The sequence below is a fragment of the Stigmatopora argus genome, chromosome 2 (genome assembly GCF_051989625.1).
Source record: "Stigmatopora argus isolate UIUO_Sarg chromosome 2, RoL_Sarg_1.0, whole genome shotgun sequence".
NCBI classification, from domain to species: domain Eukaryota; kingdom Metazoa; phylum Chordata; class Actinopteri; order Syngnathiformes; family Syngnathidae; genus Stigmatopora; species Stigmatopora argus.
In genome coordinates this window covers 15,146,190-15,161,837 of record NC_135388.1, presented here as the reverse complement: position 1 = coordinate 15,161,837, position 15,648 = coordinate 15,146,190, and the positions used below count along the sequence as shown (strand labels likewise).

Sequence of the window (15,648 nt, the reverse complement as noted above, 5' to 3'; positions counted from 1 at the left end):
TTAATGATGCTTGATTACAGTTGACACTTTTGCTTTTTATATTGCAAATGATGGGACACACAATAAGTACACTGCATCTGCCATCAGGTTCTTGGTAGGTTGAAGTACCGTGAAATAGTAAGATATATTTTCAGAAAATGACAGCAACCATAATTTACAAAAATATTTCAGCTGTGTCTCATTAATTTCATGTTTGCCTCTTTGTTTCCAAATTTTGTAAAACAATTGTGTTTTTAATAACCAGTGTAAAACAAAACATCATATACACTTTTATGGCAAAGATCTCGTCATTTTAGATAGTGTTAGTGTAGCCAATGAAGCACATTAAATCTTCAACAGAATGCTTATAATGTGAATAGAAAAGTGTGCCATCTACTGATTGAAAAGAAGATCCCTCAAACACTTTTCAGCGGCATATGAAACACCTATACAGTAATACCTTGAGATGCGAGCTTAATGCGTTACGGGACCGAGCACGTACATCGATTTACTCGTACCTCAAATCAACTTTTCCCATAGAAATAAACTAAATACAAATTAATTCACTCTCTGAAAAAAAAAACACAAAAAAGGACATTAGAATGGAAAAACATTTTTATTTTTTCTAATTCGCCATCTACTAACAGAGTAACTAATAACTAGTGGTTATGATGTTGAATACTAAAAATAGACATTATTCAGTACAGACGGATGGCAGCGCGAACGGGAGACTTTTTGCACGGCAACACGATCGTAACATAAAATAAAGAAATTTAAGTGATATTGGATTACGATACAGACACATTCAAATATAAATTTAATCTACCTTACACTAAACATAATTCTAGTTTTGTTTTTTTTTTGTTTTTTACCTTTCTTCCCCCCGGGTTGGCTCTTTTTGCCCCGCCTCCACCCCGACTTTCAGCCGCAGTTTTTAAAAGGAACCTATCGAGGGTTGTTTGCTTTTGTCTTCCCTTCAAAATATTCTGAAAATGACACACACAAATGTTCTCACAGTAGGATAACGCACGACCACTTGCCAACTTGTCCAGGAAGTACTGCTCTCGTATTGGCGAGCAAGCTCCGCCATGCGTACACCACTCTCATATTTTTTTAAAAATGCAACGCTCCACCCAGTGCTCTTTGAGATCTTTATACGAGGGAGTTGCGGCAAGAAAGACAGTCATAAGCAGCCTCTGGCGTCTCAGCAGCTTGACTGTCTCATGTGCTCGTATCTCAAAAATGGTCTCGTATCTCAAGGCAAATATTTGTTCGGAATTTTACTCATATCTCAAAGTCCTCGTATGTCGGGGCAGTCGTATGTCAAGGTATTACTGTATTACTGTATTGAATTTAGCAAGACATATTGTGGGTCCAAATGACAGCAGTATACTGCAATATTATATAATAGGTCAAAAAAACAGCATACTTTGAACTGTAGTTCATGAAAAAGAAAACTAAACCAGATAATATTTGGGTAAAAAGGGGCAGAGTCAAAACTTGTATACTAATTGTGTTTTAGAGAATAAGTCCACTTTTATCACAGAGTATAATAAGAGATATGAGCAAAGCAGAATGATATTTGTTTGACCAAATCATAATTTAAGTGCAGGTTTTTAGAAAAAAGAAAAAAAGTCTTGGAGAGAGGAAAATATTCTAGGATGTCCATCTTGTGTTTTTGCGAATGGGTTTAGAATGTGTACCTGTCTCACAATTGTAGCGTAGCAGAGGTCTGTGACATGGCGTTGTAGATGAAAGTGTTGCTAAATGGCACAAACTGGTGACTGATAATCTTGATGGCCTCTTGAGCAGCAGACCCTGAACAGATACAATCAAGCCAATCAAAATGTAATGTAATGAAAAAGAGAGGAATGTGCGAAACACAGAACATACTGTAAACTTTTACATTACCTCCCATGAATGCAGCAACTGTATGGGGCTCTGCTGCACCATATCGACAACTACAAAAAAGTGAATTCATATATTTATAAATAACTTATAAATTGGGAATGTATCCCTCACCCCCCAAAATCAAATAAAGAACTAAAAAATTTAAGTAAGCCTTACAATTCGTGCACGTAATCATCCTTAATGTTGACATTAAGGTTGTACTCCTGTAACAAGCTAGTGACACAGAGCTTGAGCTTATTGATGTCCTCTTCTACTTGATAGTTATACACACCTGAAAAAAATATTAAAAACTGTTAGAGCACGGTTTTATTTAAATGTGTATTTGGCACCAAGATAATTCACTTAAAACCAAAGATTGCAAATACCCGGATAGCGTGAGTGCTGCTGGTAGAAACGATCAACTGCTCGAAGCATAAGGTAGAGGACCATCTCGCTATCGGGATTGTCCATGCATGAGGCTGTAAAGAAATAATAATTATTATTGAGTGATTTGGCCATGCTTAATGCTAAAAAGCAACGTAATATTCTCACTAAAAATGACATAGGATACATTTCAGAAAGTGCATCTCCTACGTACTGATTTCATCTCTGTTGACTGAATCCACGCTGTGCTCTGCCGCCAAAGATCTGCAGCGCACCACCCGCAGGAATGACGCATTCCTGCCTACACAACAACAACAACAACAACAACAACATGTGCTGAAATCAGTGACACAAAAAACAATTAAAACTGATGACACAATAGTCAGGAGAGTTTTAAATAAGACAAGGGAGATAATCAAGTTTCAAAAACTGAATTAATTATAAAAACTTTTAACCGAGACTTCCATAGTACTTTTAGGATTGAACTGAATAAAAAGATTAACCATACTTCAACATTTGACAGTAAAGTATAAATTAAGTTTAATAAACTTGGTAAAGTGCAGGAAAAACAACAAAATATATTGCTGCTTACAGAACAGTCTGATGTCTTTTTCAGAGATGCTTTCAGGTGCCTGTCAGAGAGAACAATATATTTCATCAATGCACCACCAATAAAAAAAGGTAAATGCTAAAAACGATTGGTTATCACTGGAGGTTTTCTTTTCCACAGATGTATTGTAGTATTATGTATTTCCCCGAAAGGCTTATCACATTTTACTAACACTAGTGCATATTATTATTTGTGTCGCATTGTCGTGTTTTCACACTGGATGATAGCTTACCTTTCCAACAGACTGCATCAGACTTTCAACATATCTGCCAACAGACATTGCATCCTGCAGGGCCTTTTCTCTGTAACTGTGTGGAAACGTTCACTTTAACAGCTGCCCACGCTCAAACTACTGTTTCTCTTTATGCTAGCTTCTTACACGTTCTGGAGGTTGATAAACTTCTGGGAGTCTGCAATCATATCTGGGATGGTCCCTCGTACAGGTAGGTTGCCACCGCCTTCATTCTGTACAAACTCCTTCACAGCTCGTGTCATCAACCAGAATGGTGAACTCTGTCAAGAAATGCCAGTAGAGTGGATTCGATCTTAAATATTTTCACAGGAATAGGTGCACAATTTAATGAAAATCAATACTCAAGTCCAAAACCTGCGATGTTAAGTTGTTACATTGATCATCATTGAAGAGCTCCTTAACAACAGTGGGGATCTGAAAAAACAATTTACATTTTAATTTTAAAAAAAATCACAACGATTACCAACGGTTTTGTATTTTCTCATCTCATGCAGAATTCTTTTTTTATACATTTTTAACCATTACAGGGCACTTTAACTCGGTGACTGCTATTGATGGAGCTAAATGTTCAATCCATGCTGTTCAAGTATGTTAAACAGCCTTAAACAGTGCCTATTTTTGTCATTATTGATTTGAATTTCATTCATTTCATCGTTATTAACAACATATTAAATCATAAACGTATTTATAATTATATAAAAAAAATACTAGCAAGAAAAGTACCTATAGAATAGAACCTATCTAAAAAAGGACAGTATCACAATCTAAACAGGAACCTTGGTTGGATTTAAGGCAGTGTTGACATTTTTAATGGCTTCCTCAAAGTTTTCTTCATCCTCAAGGACCCCATTCTCATTCTTCAAAATCCCTTAAATAAAACAAATTGACAAGTGAAGTAACACACACATGAGATTCAACTCAATGAAAGACTCAGTACAAATACCTTCGCGAATAATCGTTCTAAAGGCCTCTTTCTCCTTGTAATTTCGGGGCAGCTGGGAATCTTGCTAAAAAGTACAACGGCATGTCATAGCACATTTTTACAAATGTAAACATCCGTATTGTTGATTTATATTACTGTACCTCGCTGAGCCATTTTTCAAGACATTTAGCAACAATGACAATCCAAGGTGTGTGACTATGATCCTACAAAGAGAAGCAAATATAAGCATGAGTATTCTCTGAGCAAAGCAAGAAAAATAAATACATTCTTGCACAAAATAAGCACCTTTTTATCCATGCTTTCCAGGTCATAAGACTGAATGTGTTCCTTGAACTCAGCAAAAGGCTGATCTAACCTCAGGTCCTCCAAAGCATTGTCAGGGTGTGACTCAATCACTGTAAGGGATATATGACACTTTTAAATACGATATATAAGAAAATGAGCTACACAGAAGTTATGAATAACCTTATGTTTACACTGAATGATTATACTTGTGTTACACACTCAATTCATGTTTAAAAAAACACTGATGTTGAAAGGTCTATTTGTCCGTGCAAGCAAATTAGATTCTACTGACCTGTGTGCTCTTGCACGACAAGCCTCATGTAGCCAATGAGGCCGTACGTTTTACAAAGCAGAAATGGCACTGAGGCACTCCACAAAACTGCACCTAGCCTCAGACTTGTGCTATAATGTTTCAGGAGGAAAAAATAAATAAATAAATAAAGGGAGTAAAACACTGTTACCAGATTCACAAGTGTTCCAGAGTACACATAAATTAAGGTAAAGTGGATCAACGATTTTCCCCCGAGGTAGTGAGCAATTAAATTTATTTACCTTGAGAAAACTGACAGTGAAAGTAAAAATTACAAAAGTTATATCATACCTTTCAGATAACTGCACACCAATTACAACGGTAAATCTGTGAAAGAATTCTGGATTGTTGTCCAAGAGCGTGTCAGGACTCTGAAATAAGGATGATGACACAAGAGAGAAAGGACATTTGCCGCAATTTCTCAGGTAAAATACACTATAGTGTACAATATGGTTAATATGCCCACAACATACATAAGAAAAAAATCTGTAAATAAAAAATATCGGGCGTATGATCGTGATATTTTCAGAGGCTGACATGAGCATGATTGTGTGTATGCTAACAGATTTTGGTAACAACAGTTCTTTGTTTTATGTTAAAATGTCATTTCTTTGATACTTTCTCCTATTGTTCAGATAAGTATTATAATGTGTTTTCTAAATCAACTTGCCAATGACACTATGATCAAATAATAGCAACCAACACTAACCTCCTCAACAAAGTTTCCCGATACATCAGTGTTCAGTTCTTGAAGCAGTTCTGTGGCAGCCTGTGCCCGGTTCTGTAACATAAAGGTCAATGATATATTGCAAGCACTTGAGTATTATAAATCAATTGATTTGACAAGGCTTACACTAATTACACAGAGATGAACGTACCTTTCCAATGCTGTTCCAGCTAAGAAAAAAGCTAACACCAAAGACAAACGACAGGTGAACAAAATAATTGATTATATTGTCCATAAGAGCCCAAAACGGAAATGTGTCTTACTTATGTCCTACGTCTTCTCCTGAAACAGTGTGTCCATCCACTATAGTAAATGCTCCAATACCTGATGAAGACAGTTGGCTTACTCTACTATGGTAGTTAAAAAACAAACAAATGTTCTACCAGCATTGATGAATGTAGAAACATTTTACCAGGAAGCACAAGGTTTTTCAATATCTCTGTCGCAGTTGCTGTGGCATTGATGATACAAACGTGGGCATTTTCAAGAGCTTCTTGACCATGGTCCCCCCACAATCTGCAAACACAGCATGTATTCATCCATCACAGTTTTAGTCTGCATAATTGTCACAATTCTGTTGCACACTTATTTGGATTCAAAAATCCCTGTGTTATATACAGTTTAAAAAAAGGAATTAACAAATAATTTTAAGAATTTTTGATTTCTCAAGATAAATGTATGAACTAATATAATCATAAAAAAGGATTTTAAAATAATTAAATAATATTATACATATTTCAAAAATATATGACCTGAAATTTAAAAATGTGCTTTAAAAAAGACATTTTTGAAAATAAGTATTGATATTCCTCCGCAAATAAGACTACTATTTTTTATTTTTAAAAGCTATTTTGGAAATTATAAACATAGTATAAAATAGGGGGCAGTGGGGCAAGTGTTTAGCGCATCGGCCTCACAGCTAAGGGGTCCTGTGTTCAAATCCAGGTCAGGTACACCTGTGTGGCGTTTGGAGGTTCCCCCCGGGCCTGCGTGGGTTTCCTCCGGGTACTCCGGTTTCCTCCCACATTCCAAAAATGCATCATAGGCTGATTGGACACTCTAAATTGCCCCTAGGTAAGGGTGTGAGTGTGTATGGTTGTCCGTCTCCTTGTGCCCTGCGATCGGCTGGCCACCAATCCAGGGACCAATCCCCGCCTCTGGCCCAAAGCCAGCTGGGATAGGCTCCAGCACCCCCCGCGACCCTAATGAGGATAAAGAGGTTCCGAAAATGAGATGAAAGATGAGATGGCTAAACTCCAACAATGGAAAACAACACATTCATTGAGAGGACATGCTTAATAAATGTTTCTGATTTAACCCCTACCCGATAATGTCAAAACTCGCCAGGGAAATGAGATGTGACTAATTGGTGATAGTAAACAATATAATCCTTACAGTAAGGAACTTGAGATATTCAAGACAATTTTCAGGTCATGCGCTTTATTCATTCATTCAGGGCTGTAGTGTTGTAGTCCGCGTACGCTGCAGGTAGCAATGCGGCTAATGCTAGCGTTACATTTTAGCTGTCCCGGCATTAATTTTGTGGACATTAATCAGGAAATTGCCACGGGTAAAAGTAGTGTTAAGCACGTACGACCTCGCTGTAAGATAAATTACCTGAGCTGCCGGTCATATTTCTGTTCTTTGGCTGTTTTGGTGGCTGCCATGGAATCTGTCAATGGTATGTTTATGCGAATTTGCTTTGGCAACCACAGATTCGACACAGTTTTCCATACAATGCGATTCACACTCGCATTTTCAGCACATCAAACCCAAAGATTCCTAGATAATAATTGAAAAATACAATCATTATAAAGCATGAATTTAATGTATGCTATTGAATGAGATTGGATTTACTGTCGGCAAATATAGGGAGGGTCTGCTTGCTTGTTGTGGAGTGGAGAATACACATACTAGTCTGAATTTGATGCATTGACCAGGATGTATGATCAGCCATCATTTATCATTGAGAATTAATTCGAAAAATACCACCACAATATTTTTAATACTAAATAGAAAATGAAATAACTACAAAAACAGTTTATATACTTAATTATTTAGTTAAAAATATAATGCTCCAGGGATGCTGGAGCATCCATGGGACCCTTGTGAGGATAAGCCGTATGAAAGATGAATGAATGAGTAATTTAGATTCCACTGATGTAATAACTGTTTATAACCAAAGTGAGCCTTACAAAGCTACAATTTATGTGCTGCCATATACTATACAGTATGATTGATAAACTATGGTTGCATTTCATTGGCATTCCGTTCATCTGATTGTGTGCATTTACCATGCCATACTCATGTCTTTTCTCCATGCTGGTGTAATATGATCCTTTATTGATCCAGCCTATTTCTGGTGAGCAGCCAGTCAGTCCCTGTGGCCATAGATCATTTCCATCGTTACAAACCCGACTGCAGCAGGAATTGGATTAGTGCTGTGTTTATCTTGATTGCTCTGTTTGCCCAAGATGGACTGATCTCAGGCCCATTACTGTTTGTCAGGGGGTTGTTTTATTTTTTTATTTTTTTGGCATGCCATTTTTATTTGAGTGAAACCAGTGTTTGCAACGATTGTAGTTGTTTTGTGCCGTCTCAAATTATTTTTTTTCTAGGATTTCACCTACAGGGTTGTTTTCCTCCGCACGGCTACTATAAGCTCACCTCCATAACTGTAAATCTATCTACATTGTGTAAGGTTTGACCATTTTTAAGCAAATGTTTCCATTGAAATTTGCAGTTTTGCATAAACCTCCAAGGTAGTGAGCAAGGTAATTACTAAATTGGATTGTAGTGGAGGAGCATACAGACAGCATACACCGTCAATTATTAACACTGTGCTTTTTGAGGAACTTCAAAAACGTTCTGAGAAATCAAGTAAAGAATCATTATTTGAAAACGAAAATGTTCTGTTTGAATTGAATTCTGTTATTGTCATTATACAAGTATTATGAGATGTAAAGCTTTCACCACAAATTGCACAAATAACAACAACAAACAAAAAAACAAATAATATTTCTCTCTGGCTATACATATCATTTTTCTTTGCATTTTTTGTGAGGATCCCCTCTCATTTGAGAAGATTCAATGCAAGGGGGCCCTTAGAAGGCATGAAGAAATATTGGCTTACTTTATGTTAATTTTTAAAAAACGATCTAAAAATAAATTACCCATATATATGCACATTTTGGCTAAAAGGGCGAATAATGACTGCTATAATCCAGTTACCCTCCATAGATTGCTGACAGTACTCAACTACTACAGTTCTTTAACGCTGCATCAATAGCTGCAGAATTGCATTCTCCTGTAGATGGCAGCATTTCCCCTCTTTATTTGGATGCAGCGAGGGTCACATTCCGTCACAAATATACTATGAGCTTTATTTTATGCTCCAGCATACTCCTTATAAGTATGGATTGTAACACGCTTATTTTGTAATTGTAACATCATTGAGGTTAACTTGCCTTATTCTATATTACCTACGATCAATGTAAGTTGTTTATATTATCTATATTTCTTCCTTCTTTTTCTTTGGGGGGGGGGGGGGGGGGGTATTTTCTCTTATCACTGAGAAAAAAAATGAACTTGAAGCTGTTTTCTAATGACCTTGGATGTTGCCATTGTTTTCCCCAAAATAAAGTATATTTACATCTGTCATATATTTTTCACATTGGTGTCCTCAGCATTTGAATGCTGATGGATGTTGAGACAAATCTGTTTGCATACTAATGAATAAAGAATGAGGGTGGGCGTGCGTGAAATATATTTAACACATACTCTCAAATAGCCCTTCCAAAATAGCACCAGGAAGCTTCATTGAGACTGAGAATACCCGAGCAAGCACATCATCCTGGGCCAAAATCGATGTGCTATGTTATTGGATATTACAGTCAGACCTCAGGAATAGAATCAGTCACATATATATTTAACACAGTCATTCTGCTCATTGGAATAGTTTTTTTTGCTATAACCCTTGAAAAGATCTAATAGATATGATAAGGGGAAAACAAGGACAATTGTGGGTCAATCTTATAAGAATTTAGTTAACTGATGACATTTACATCATAAATAAAATCAGAAATGAGGCCAGCTAGCATAATACATTATGTTAAGCTATTCAAAATATATGTTGTTGCTTTAAAAGCAAAGCACTCCAGTAAGAGGTAAAATCACTATCAAATTCTATTAAAAAATACATTAGGAATTACATAACTATGATGGATAGGGTATGTTAAATTGAAAATAATTCATTTAGTGTTTGAAGTCCTACATCATAAGTCACTTCATTTTTAAAAGTAAAAAAAGGAAATATAATTTATATTAGTGAAAGTGAAAGTAATATATATAAATATAATTATAAGTCAAGAAATGTTTTCTTGAATCCCTTGATTTCCTCAGTATTGACAGCGACTATCTGGCAGCAACGTGAAGTAGTTGCTGTGAAGTTACCATGGACACAAACAACGGAGCAACAAAGCGCAAACTTTGAGCCCACTCATATCTCCCCTACTTGTCTTTGGGCTCGTGATCCATCTGCATCACCTTGTCAGGAAATAAAATCATCCAATAAAAATATCCAATTAGTTACTCCTCTGGTAACAACTGTTTCTTTTGTCATTGGAATGCCTTTATTTAGCTCTGTCTTATCTATCTATTTTGTTTTGATGTTTAGTAAAAGGCCTTGGTTTCTGAGCAACCCTTTTCCCTGATGGATGCTGACATTAAGTTCGCGACCACAATGAGGGTCAAGTCTAAGGTACAGTGCTAACAACTTGCCACATTAACAGCAGGTTGTGTATAAACAGCAAATGCCATTGAAGTTGACAGCCAAAGGCCTTGGTTCACTCAGTGTAGTAGACAATAAATCACAGAGGTGAAGGAGAGGATTTTCCTCTGTCTCTTGGTGGTCTCTTAAGAGAAACAAGGAAAACAGTAGACTATAATTATGGAAGCTGTATCATAATGTCTAATTCCATACTAGCCTGTTACCAAAAGTAACATAAATGTTTTGATCTTTCAACCTTTTCTAAAAAAAATGTGGCTTTGGCGCTTATTTTATTTCCTTGTCCATTGGTCACTCCTGGTGTTGATAAGAAATTGTGGATTTGCTTGTGAGTTCTCACATTTGTGAAAGTTGCACCCTGACCCTTGTAAGAAGATCCCTTTTCACCTGAAGTACATTTATATTTGCTGTAGGCTGTTAGCATTTATGTTCTTACAGAAACTCAAGTGTCTGCAGTGACTGACCCTTACATTTCCCTTACAGTAAGCAAGTGCAATGTTTGTTCCGGGGTCGCTATAGCAACACATTCGGAACCGCATCAAGGCATATTCATTTCATACATGTCTGTTTGAAATCACTGTCAAAAGATATTTGGCTTACAGATTTCATAGAGGAAACTGCTACAAAAGACTAGACTGTCAGATGTGTTTACATTCTTTGTTAATTCTGTTAATGCATTGGCAACAGTAGGCATACTATAACAATGAACAGTGAAAACACTGCTCTTTAATTAATATTCTTGAGGTGTTTCTTATTTATGATTGTAGGGTTTGCCAAAGAGAATATGGCTTTCTGTTATCTTGTGAGTAAACTTTGAAGGCAAAAGTAGATGCAAAGTGCTCTCTGGAGACCAGGCAAAGGCAATTAAATCATCAATTGTTATTTCACCCATTGGATTTGAACACGATTGTCTGTGTCCGTGTGCCCTGCAATTGGCTGGCCACCAATTCAGGGTGTTTGTCTGCATCTTTTTTTCTGAGAACGATTTGGCAAAAGCTATTTGATAAGCATCTCCTTAAAAGATGATTATTTCAAGCTTTGACATTTCTGGCTATTCACAAGTGAGATAATATGTTTTTCATTTTGTCTGGGACTAGAGTAGAATTTATAAACAAACTCATGTGGCGCTAGTAAACATGATAGATGTCCAATGCATTTGCATTTTTTTTCATTGGTATACTATTGAGATGTAATGTATTGAGCTTTTTTTGGCCTTTGTGGAAAAAAAATGTTTATCAAAGGATTATTCCAAGACAATGAGCCAGAACGAAATTATCAACTTTAAGGTGAGATTTATGTCCATCTCCTCGCTTGGACGTTGTCCAGGACATCATAGGGCTGTGCGACATTTGCTATCTGTCGCTACTCGTGCAAGCTACCGCACCAACACGTTTGAGTCAGAAGGGTCAGTCATGCTTGCAAAAGCATCACAAGTTTCCAAGATCTCTATCCCCAGGCCCATTTGGTAAAAATAGCCCATGTTAGCCTTTTATAAATCAGAGTGATTCTATAAAAAGACTGCGACTGACCAGAAGGCTGGTCTGAAGCCACGTTGCCCTATCTTTAGCTTTATTTATGTCCAGGTGTTGACAGCACCACTTGCAAGGCTTTCCAGTCACTGCTCATTAAGTCCTATGTGTGGCAAAACCTTGGCCCGCCCCATATTGGAAAGCACTGTCCAGTAAAACCGGTAATCAGTGGTTCTACATACTGGTCAGTCTGCATCTCTTTGAAAAACAAATGGCATAACAGCTGCTGAGTTCACAGCCTGGTAATTCTTCCCCCAGATTCTTTCCATCCAATTAGGCAAATAAGCGTACACTTTGGGCAAACTATGCAATTTTTCTAACTGACCCAAACTCTAACACTGTTATGCAAAGTCTGTAAAAATAGATCAACTAATAAATGGGGATTTATTTGATTATTATGTCATGGTGTCCACTTGGCTGTACTTGTTATGTTTACTTTTTATCGCATGAAGCTTAGCAACGGGAAATATATTGTTTTAACGTCTGTAGAAATAAAACAACCAAACAGTTCTTCTTTTAAATATAACATAGTTTCTCACCACTGTCTTCAAGTGTTGGTCTATTCAAAAACTTTTGCTTAATTATATCTGATAAAAAAATAAAATAAATGAATGCATAGCATATGTGGGAAGCTTTGCATTGCAAAGCATCTTCTCAATTAGTTAGGGGAATTTACATGTTTTAATACACACAACTGCCCTGTACACTCAAAGAGAAATACTACTAATATATTTTATGGCACATTTTAATCCAATGGACAGTGCATTGGACAAATGCTTGGCACAACTCCCTCCCAGTGATGGTGCCTTGGTTTCAAATGCTGGGTTGCCACCTGTTGTGTAGAATTTTTATATTATTTCTGCACTTAAGGGGTACTCAAACTTCCTTACAAGATACAAAATAATGGATATATCAGTTAATTAAAGCTAAACCTACACCTACTATGAGAATTTTGTGAGTTTGAATGGCTGTTTGTTGATATGTGCTCTCTGATTGTCCACAGTCCAATCCCGGCAATACACTGCCTCATGGCCCATGTGGCAAAACAAGTAGTTATTATTTATAAAGGTAAATAGAGCAAAATGAATTCACCTCAAACAAATCATTTCGCCTCTCTCTACATTTTTCAGAGCAACTTTGCCCACTCAAGAACTGCAGGTCCCCTCTCAATCAAGTATTAGTTCATAACTGATGCCAGAGGTTAGCTGTCTCATCTTGTGCTCATTAAGTGAGAGTGGGTGGACTGCGAGTGTGTGGTAAGTGTAGGAGGGGGCCATGGGGGGGCTTTGTGCAGTAATTTTCATCTCAAGACAGCCACTCTTGCGATAAATGTGGGAACAATCATGTCTTATTCTAGCTGTTAATTTTAAGTCTGAAATATTTTCTGTAGGACAGTGAAAAATTGTTCATTGTTACCATTCATATTCCTTTGCTATAAAGTGTGAACAGAGCAGCTGTATGTACACATGCTTGCGACGAAATGGAAATGAGTCACTGCTTGTAGATGATGTAGGTGGGACATGGAAGTCTGTCACTAAGGTAGTAACTTGAAGCCTTGAAATATTGTCCGATTTTTCGGTGAGAAAGAATCAGATTGGATTCTCATCTCATCTAATTTTCTGAACCGCTTTATCCTCACTAGGGTCGTGGGGGGTGCTGGAGCCTATCCCAGCTGACTTCGGGCCAGAGGTGGAGGACACCCTGATTTGGTGGCCAGCCAATCGCAGGGCACAAGGAGACAAACAACCATTCACGCTCACACTCATACATAAGGGCAATTTAGAGTGTCCACTCAACCTACCATGCATGTCTTTGGAATGTGGGAGGAAACCGGAGTACCCGGAGAAAACCCACGCAGGCCCGAGAAATGCAAACTCCACACAGGTGGACCGACCTGGATTTGAACCCAGGCCTCCCATTGTGAGGCCGCCGTGCTAACCACGCGCTCCAACGGGCTGCCCCAGATTGGATTTATTTTGTATTTAATATATTTTATTTATTTGACCTGCACGTCTAAACATGCGACTGTGTTACAGACTAGTGTGAATGAATGGTTGCATGTAGTACACACTGTATTTAATGTGCACTTTTCCGAACACTCGTCAATAATTCTTCCGTAGAAATGTTCTTTATACTAGTAATTTTAAATAGACTCAGGAGCTTGAATTGAATTGATTGCAACTGAGCTCTTGAAAATATACAGCCCATTTTTCTTTTTATATGCATTTACTACTGAAAGACTGATTACAGCCAAAGTGCCTGAAATAGGATAAGTGACGCGTATACAGTGTTGAAGGACTATTTCTTTTGTCAAGCAATTCAAATCCTTTTTAACAGAATTCCCCTATGACAAAGAGAATGCCTATTCTGGGCCATGATTGCTTATTGCTTTCGTTAAAAGTACTGTATTTTTTTCATGGACATCCTTATTTTGTTTGTTTTGTGGTTATAATGTCTCAGAAACCAGGTGGGTGACATCTTGAATTGGTGGCCAGCCACTGGATTCAAACAGGTTGACAGAAATGTGCAGTAGAACAGAGAAAAAGCTTTTATTCTACAATAATGTGGTTTTAGATCACGATGAAAATTGGTTAAATATTCTTACATGTATTTGAACAATGTTCATAGCTACATATGTCGAGTTAGATTTGAGTATCTAGTATGTATGTATCGTGTTTTAACAGATGTAGCTCATTCCTTAAATATGATTGTAATAAATACAGAATTCTGAATAGGTAAATACCAGAAGCTTCTGTTAATTGTTGAGTGGACAGACTTTGCAATTCACCCAAAATATTGTGAATTGGGTGCAGCTTTGGCATTGCAGTCCTGTCAAATCCAGAATGCATTTGTCAATCACGTGTAAAACCCAAAGGACATTTGAACCACCTGCTCTGTAACAGTACTTGCAGGCAATTTAGATTGACTAAAAGAGCAAGAGACAGTGAAATAACTTAGAATGTTCGAAGAGAATGTATTAATGTTTTCAACCTTTTCCTCAGGACAGGTTTCTACTCGTTTTATTTTAAAAAAGAAGAAAAAACGGACACTATTATTCATCATGGCAACTGCTTTTGTTCGACATGAGCCCAAGTCAAACATACTGTAAAGTCAGTCTGTAAACAGAGGTACCAATTAAAACACACTGATATGTTAACTGCTTCATAATATGTAACATTATTAAATAAACAAAGTATACTGATATTTTTTTCTAACCGCAAAAGGATAACTATTTTTCACACTTGTTGCCTAGCAACATCAAGCAATGTGCAGTTAGTTACATCTTTCTCCAAATCTCCAAAATAAAAATATATTTTCATATTTTCATTAATTTGCTAGAAGCTACTATCATTTAGGAAATGGTGCAAAAAATGTAGTGTTTGACTGGAAATGTTCTTTCTTTTTTATTTCGCAAAAACTATTTACATTTTTTCTCATTAGAAATATTTTCCCCCAAATATTTTGATAATTTTAGTGGTGCTTTTGGGTACAAAGATGCCAGTTCAACAAAAGAAAAATCACTTTTTCTGAAAATTGGGCATTTGAGTCTAGATAACTGTTGGGATATTTACTGTATACTGTGTGCGTGGGGGACTATCCAAGACAACTGCTATTATTATTATAGTATCCAAAATGAAACTATGAACAAAATCGATTAAAATACAGCAGTGATGAGAACTGATGGAATGGTTGATTATATCTGTAAATCAGCAATGAAAAATAGAGCAGCTACTTCACGAAACATGAACACTGCTCATGTCTTTCAGTGTCCAATTGTCCATCCCTAACAGAAGGATTACCGTATCTCTTTTTTCCAAGCAGCTAGAATTGAGTGCAACCTTCACCTCTTCTCGCTCTGTGGCATGGCTCATTTCTTCCTAGAACTTGATCCCATGTTCCAAACTGTCCTATTCCCCTCTGCCTTCTCGTCTCACTTGGGGCCCATTCCCTC

At 37.0% G+C, this 15,648-nt stretch overlaps 1 protein-coding gene across 1 annotated transcript; it reads right to left on the bottom strand.

Moving 5' to 3' along the window:
* Nucleotides 1-576: 576 nt before the first annotated feature.
* Nucleotides 577-7,271, bottom strand: nae1 (nedd8 activating enzyme E1 subunit 1). Its single transcript, XM_077621120.1, has 21 exons — nt 7,239-7,271; nt 6,999-7,163; nt 5,794-5,897; nt 5,645-5,705; nt 5,533-5,563; nt 5,364-5,435; nt 4,946-5,025; nt 4,637-4,746; nt 4,345-4,454; nt 4,200-4,262; nt 4,060-4,123; nt 3,893-3,984; nt 3,471-3,530; nt 3,243-3,376; nt 3,096-3,171; nt 2,846-2,885; nt 2,468-2,554; nt 2,256-2,348; nt 2,047-2,161; nt 1,891-1,940; nt 577-1,797 (listed from the first exon to the last, which is right to left on the bottom strand). Exons 2-21 carry the CDS (start codon nt 7,046-7,048, stop codon nt 1,688-1,690), a joined length of 1,602 nt encoding a protein of 533 aa, XP_077477246.1. The 5' UTR covers nt 7,049-7,163; nt 7,239-7,271; the 3' UTR covers nt 577-1,687.
* Nucleotides 7,272-15,648: the final 8,377 nt, after the last annotated feature.

Coding starts and splice junctions, on each gene's coding strand:
- nae1 (XM_077621120.1), bottom strand. CDS start 7,048: ATGGCAGCCACCAAAACAGCCAAAGAACAGAAATATGACCGGCAGCTC. Junction 5,564..5,644: donor GGAGAAGACGTAGGACATAA/GTAAGACACATT, acceptor CTTTGGTGTTAG/CTTTTTTCTTAGCTGGAACA. Junction 4,263..4,344: donor TGGAAAGCATGGATAAAAAG/GTGCTTATTTTG, acceptor TTCTCTTTGTAG/GATCATAGTCACACACCTTG.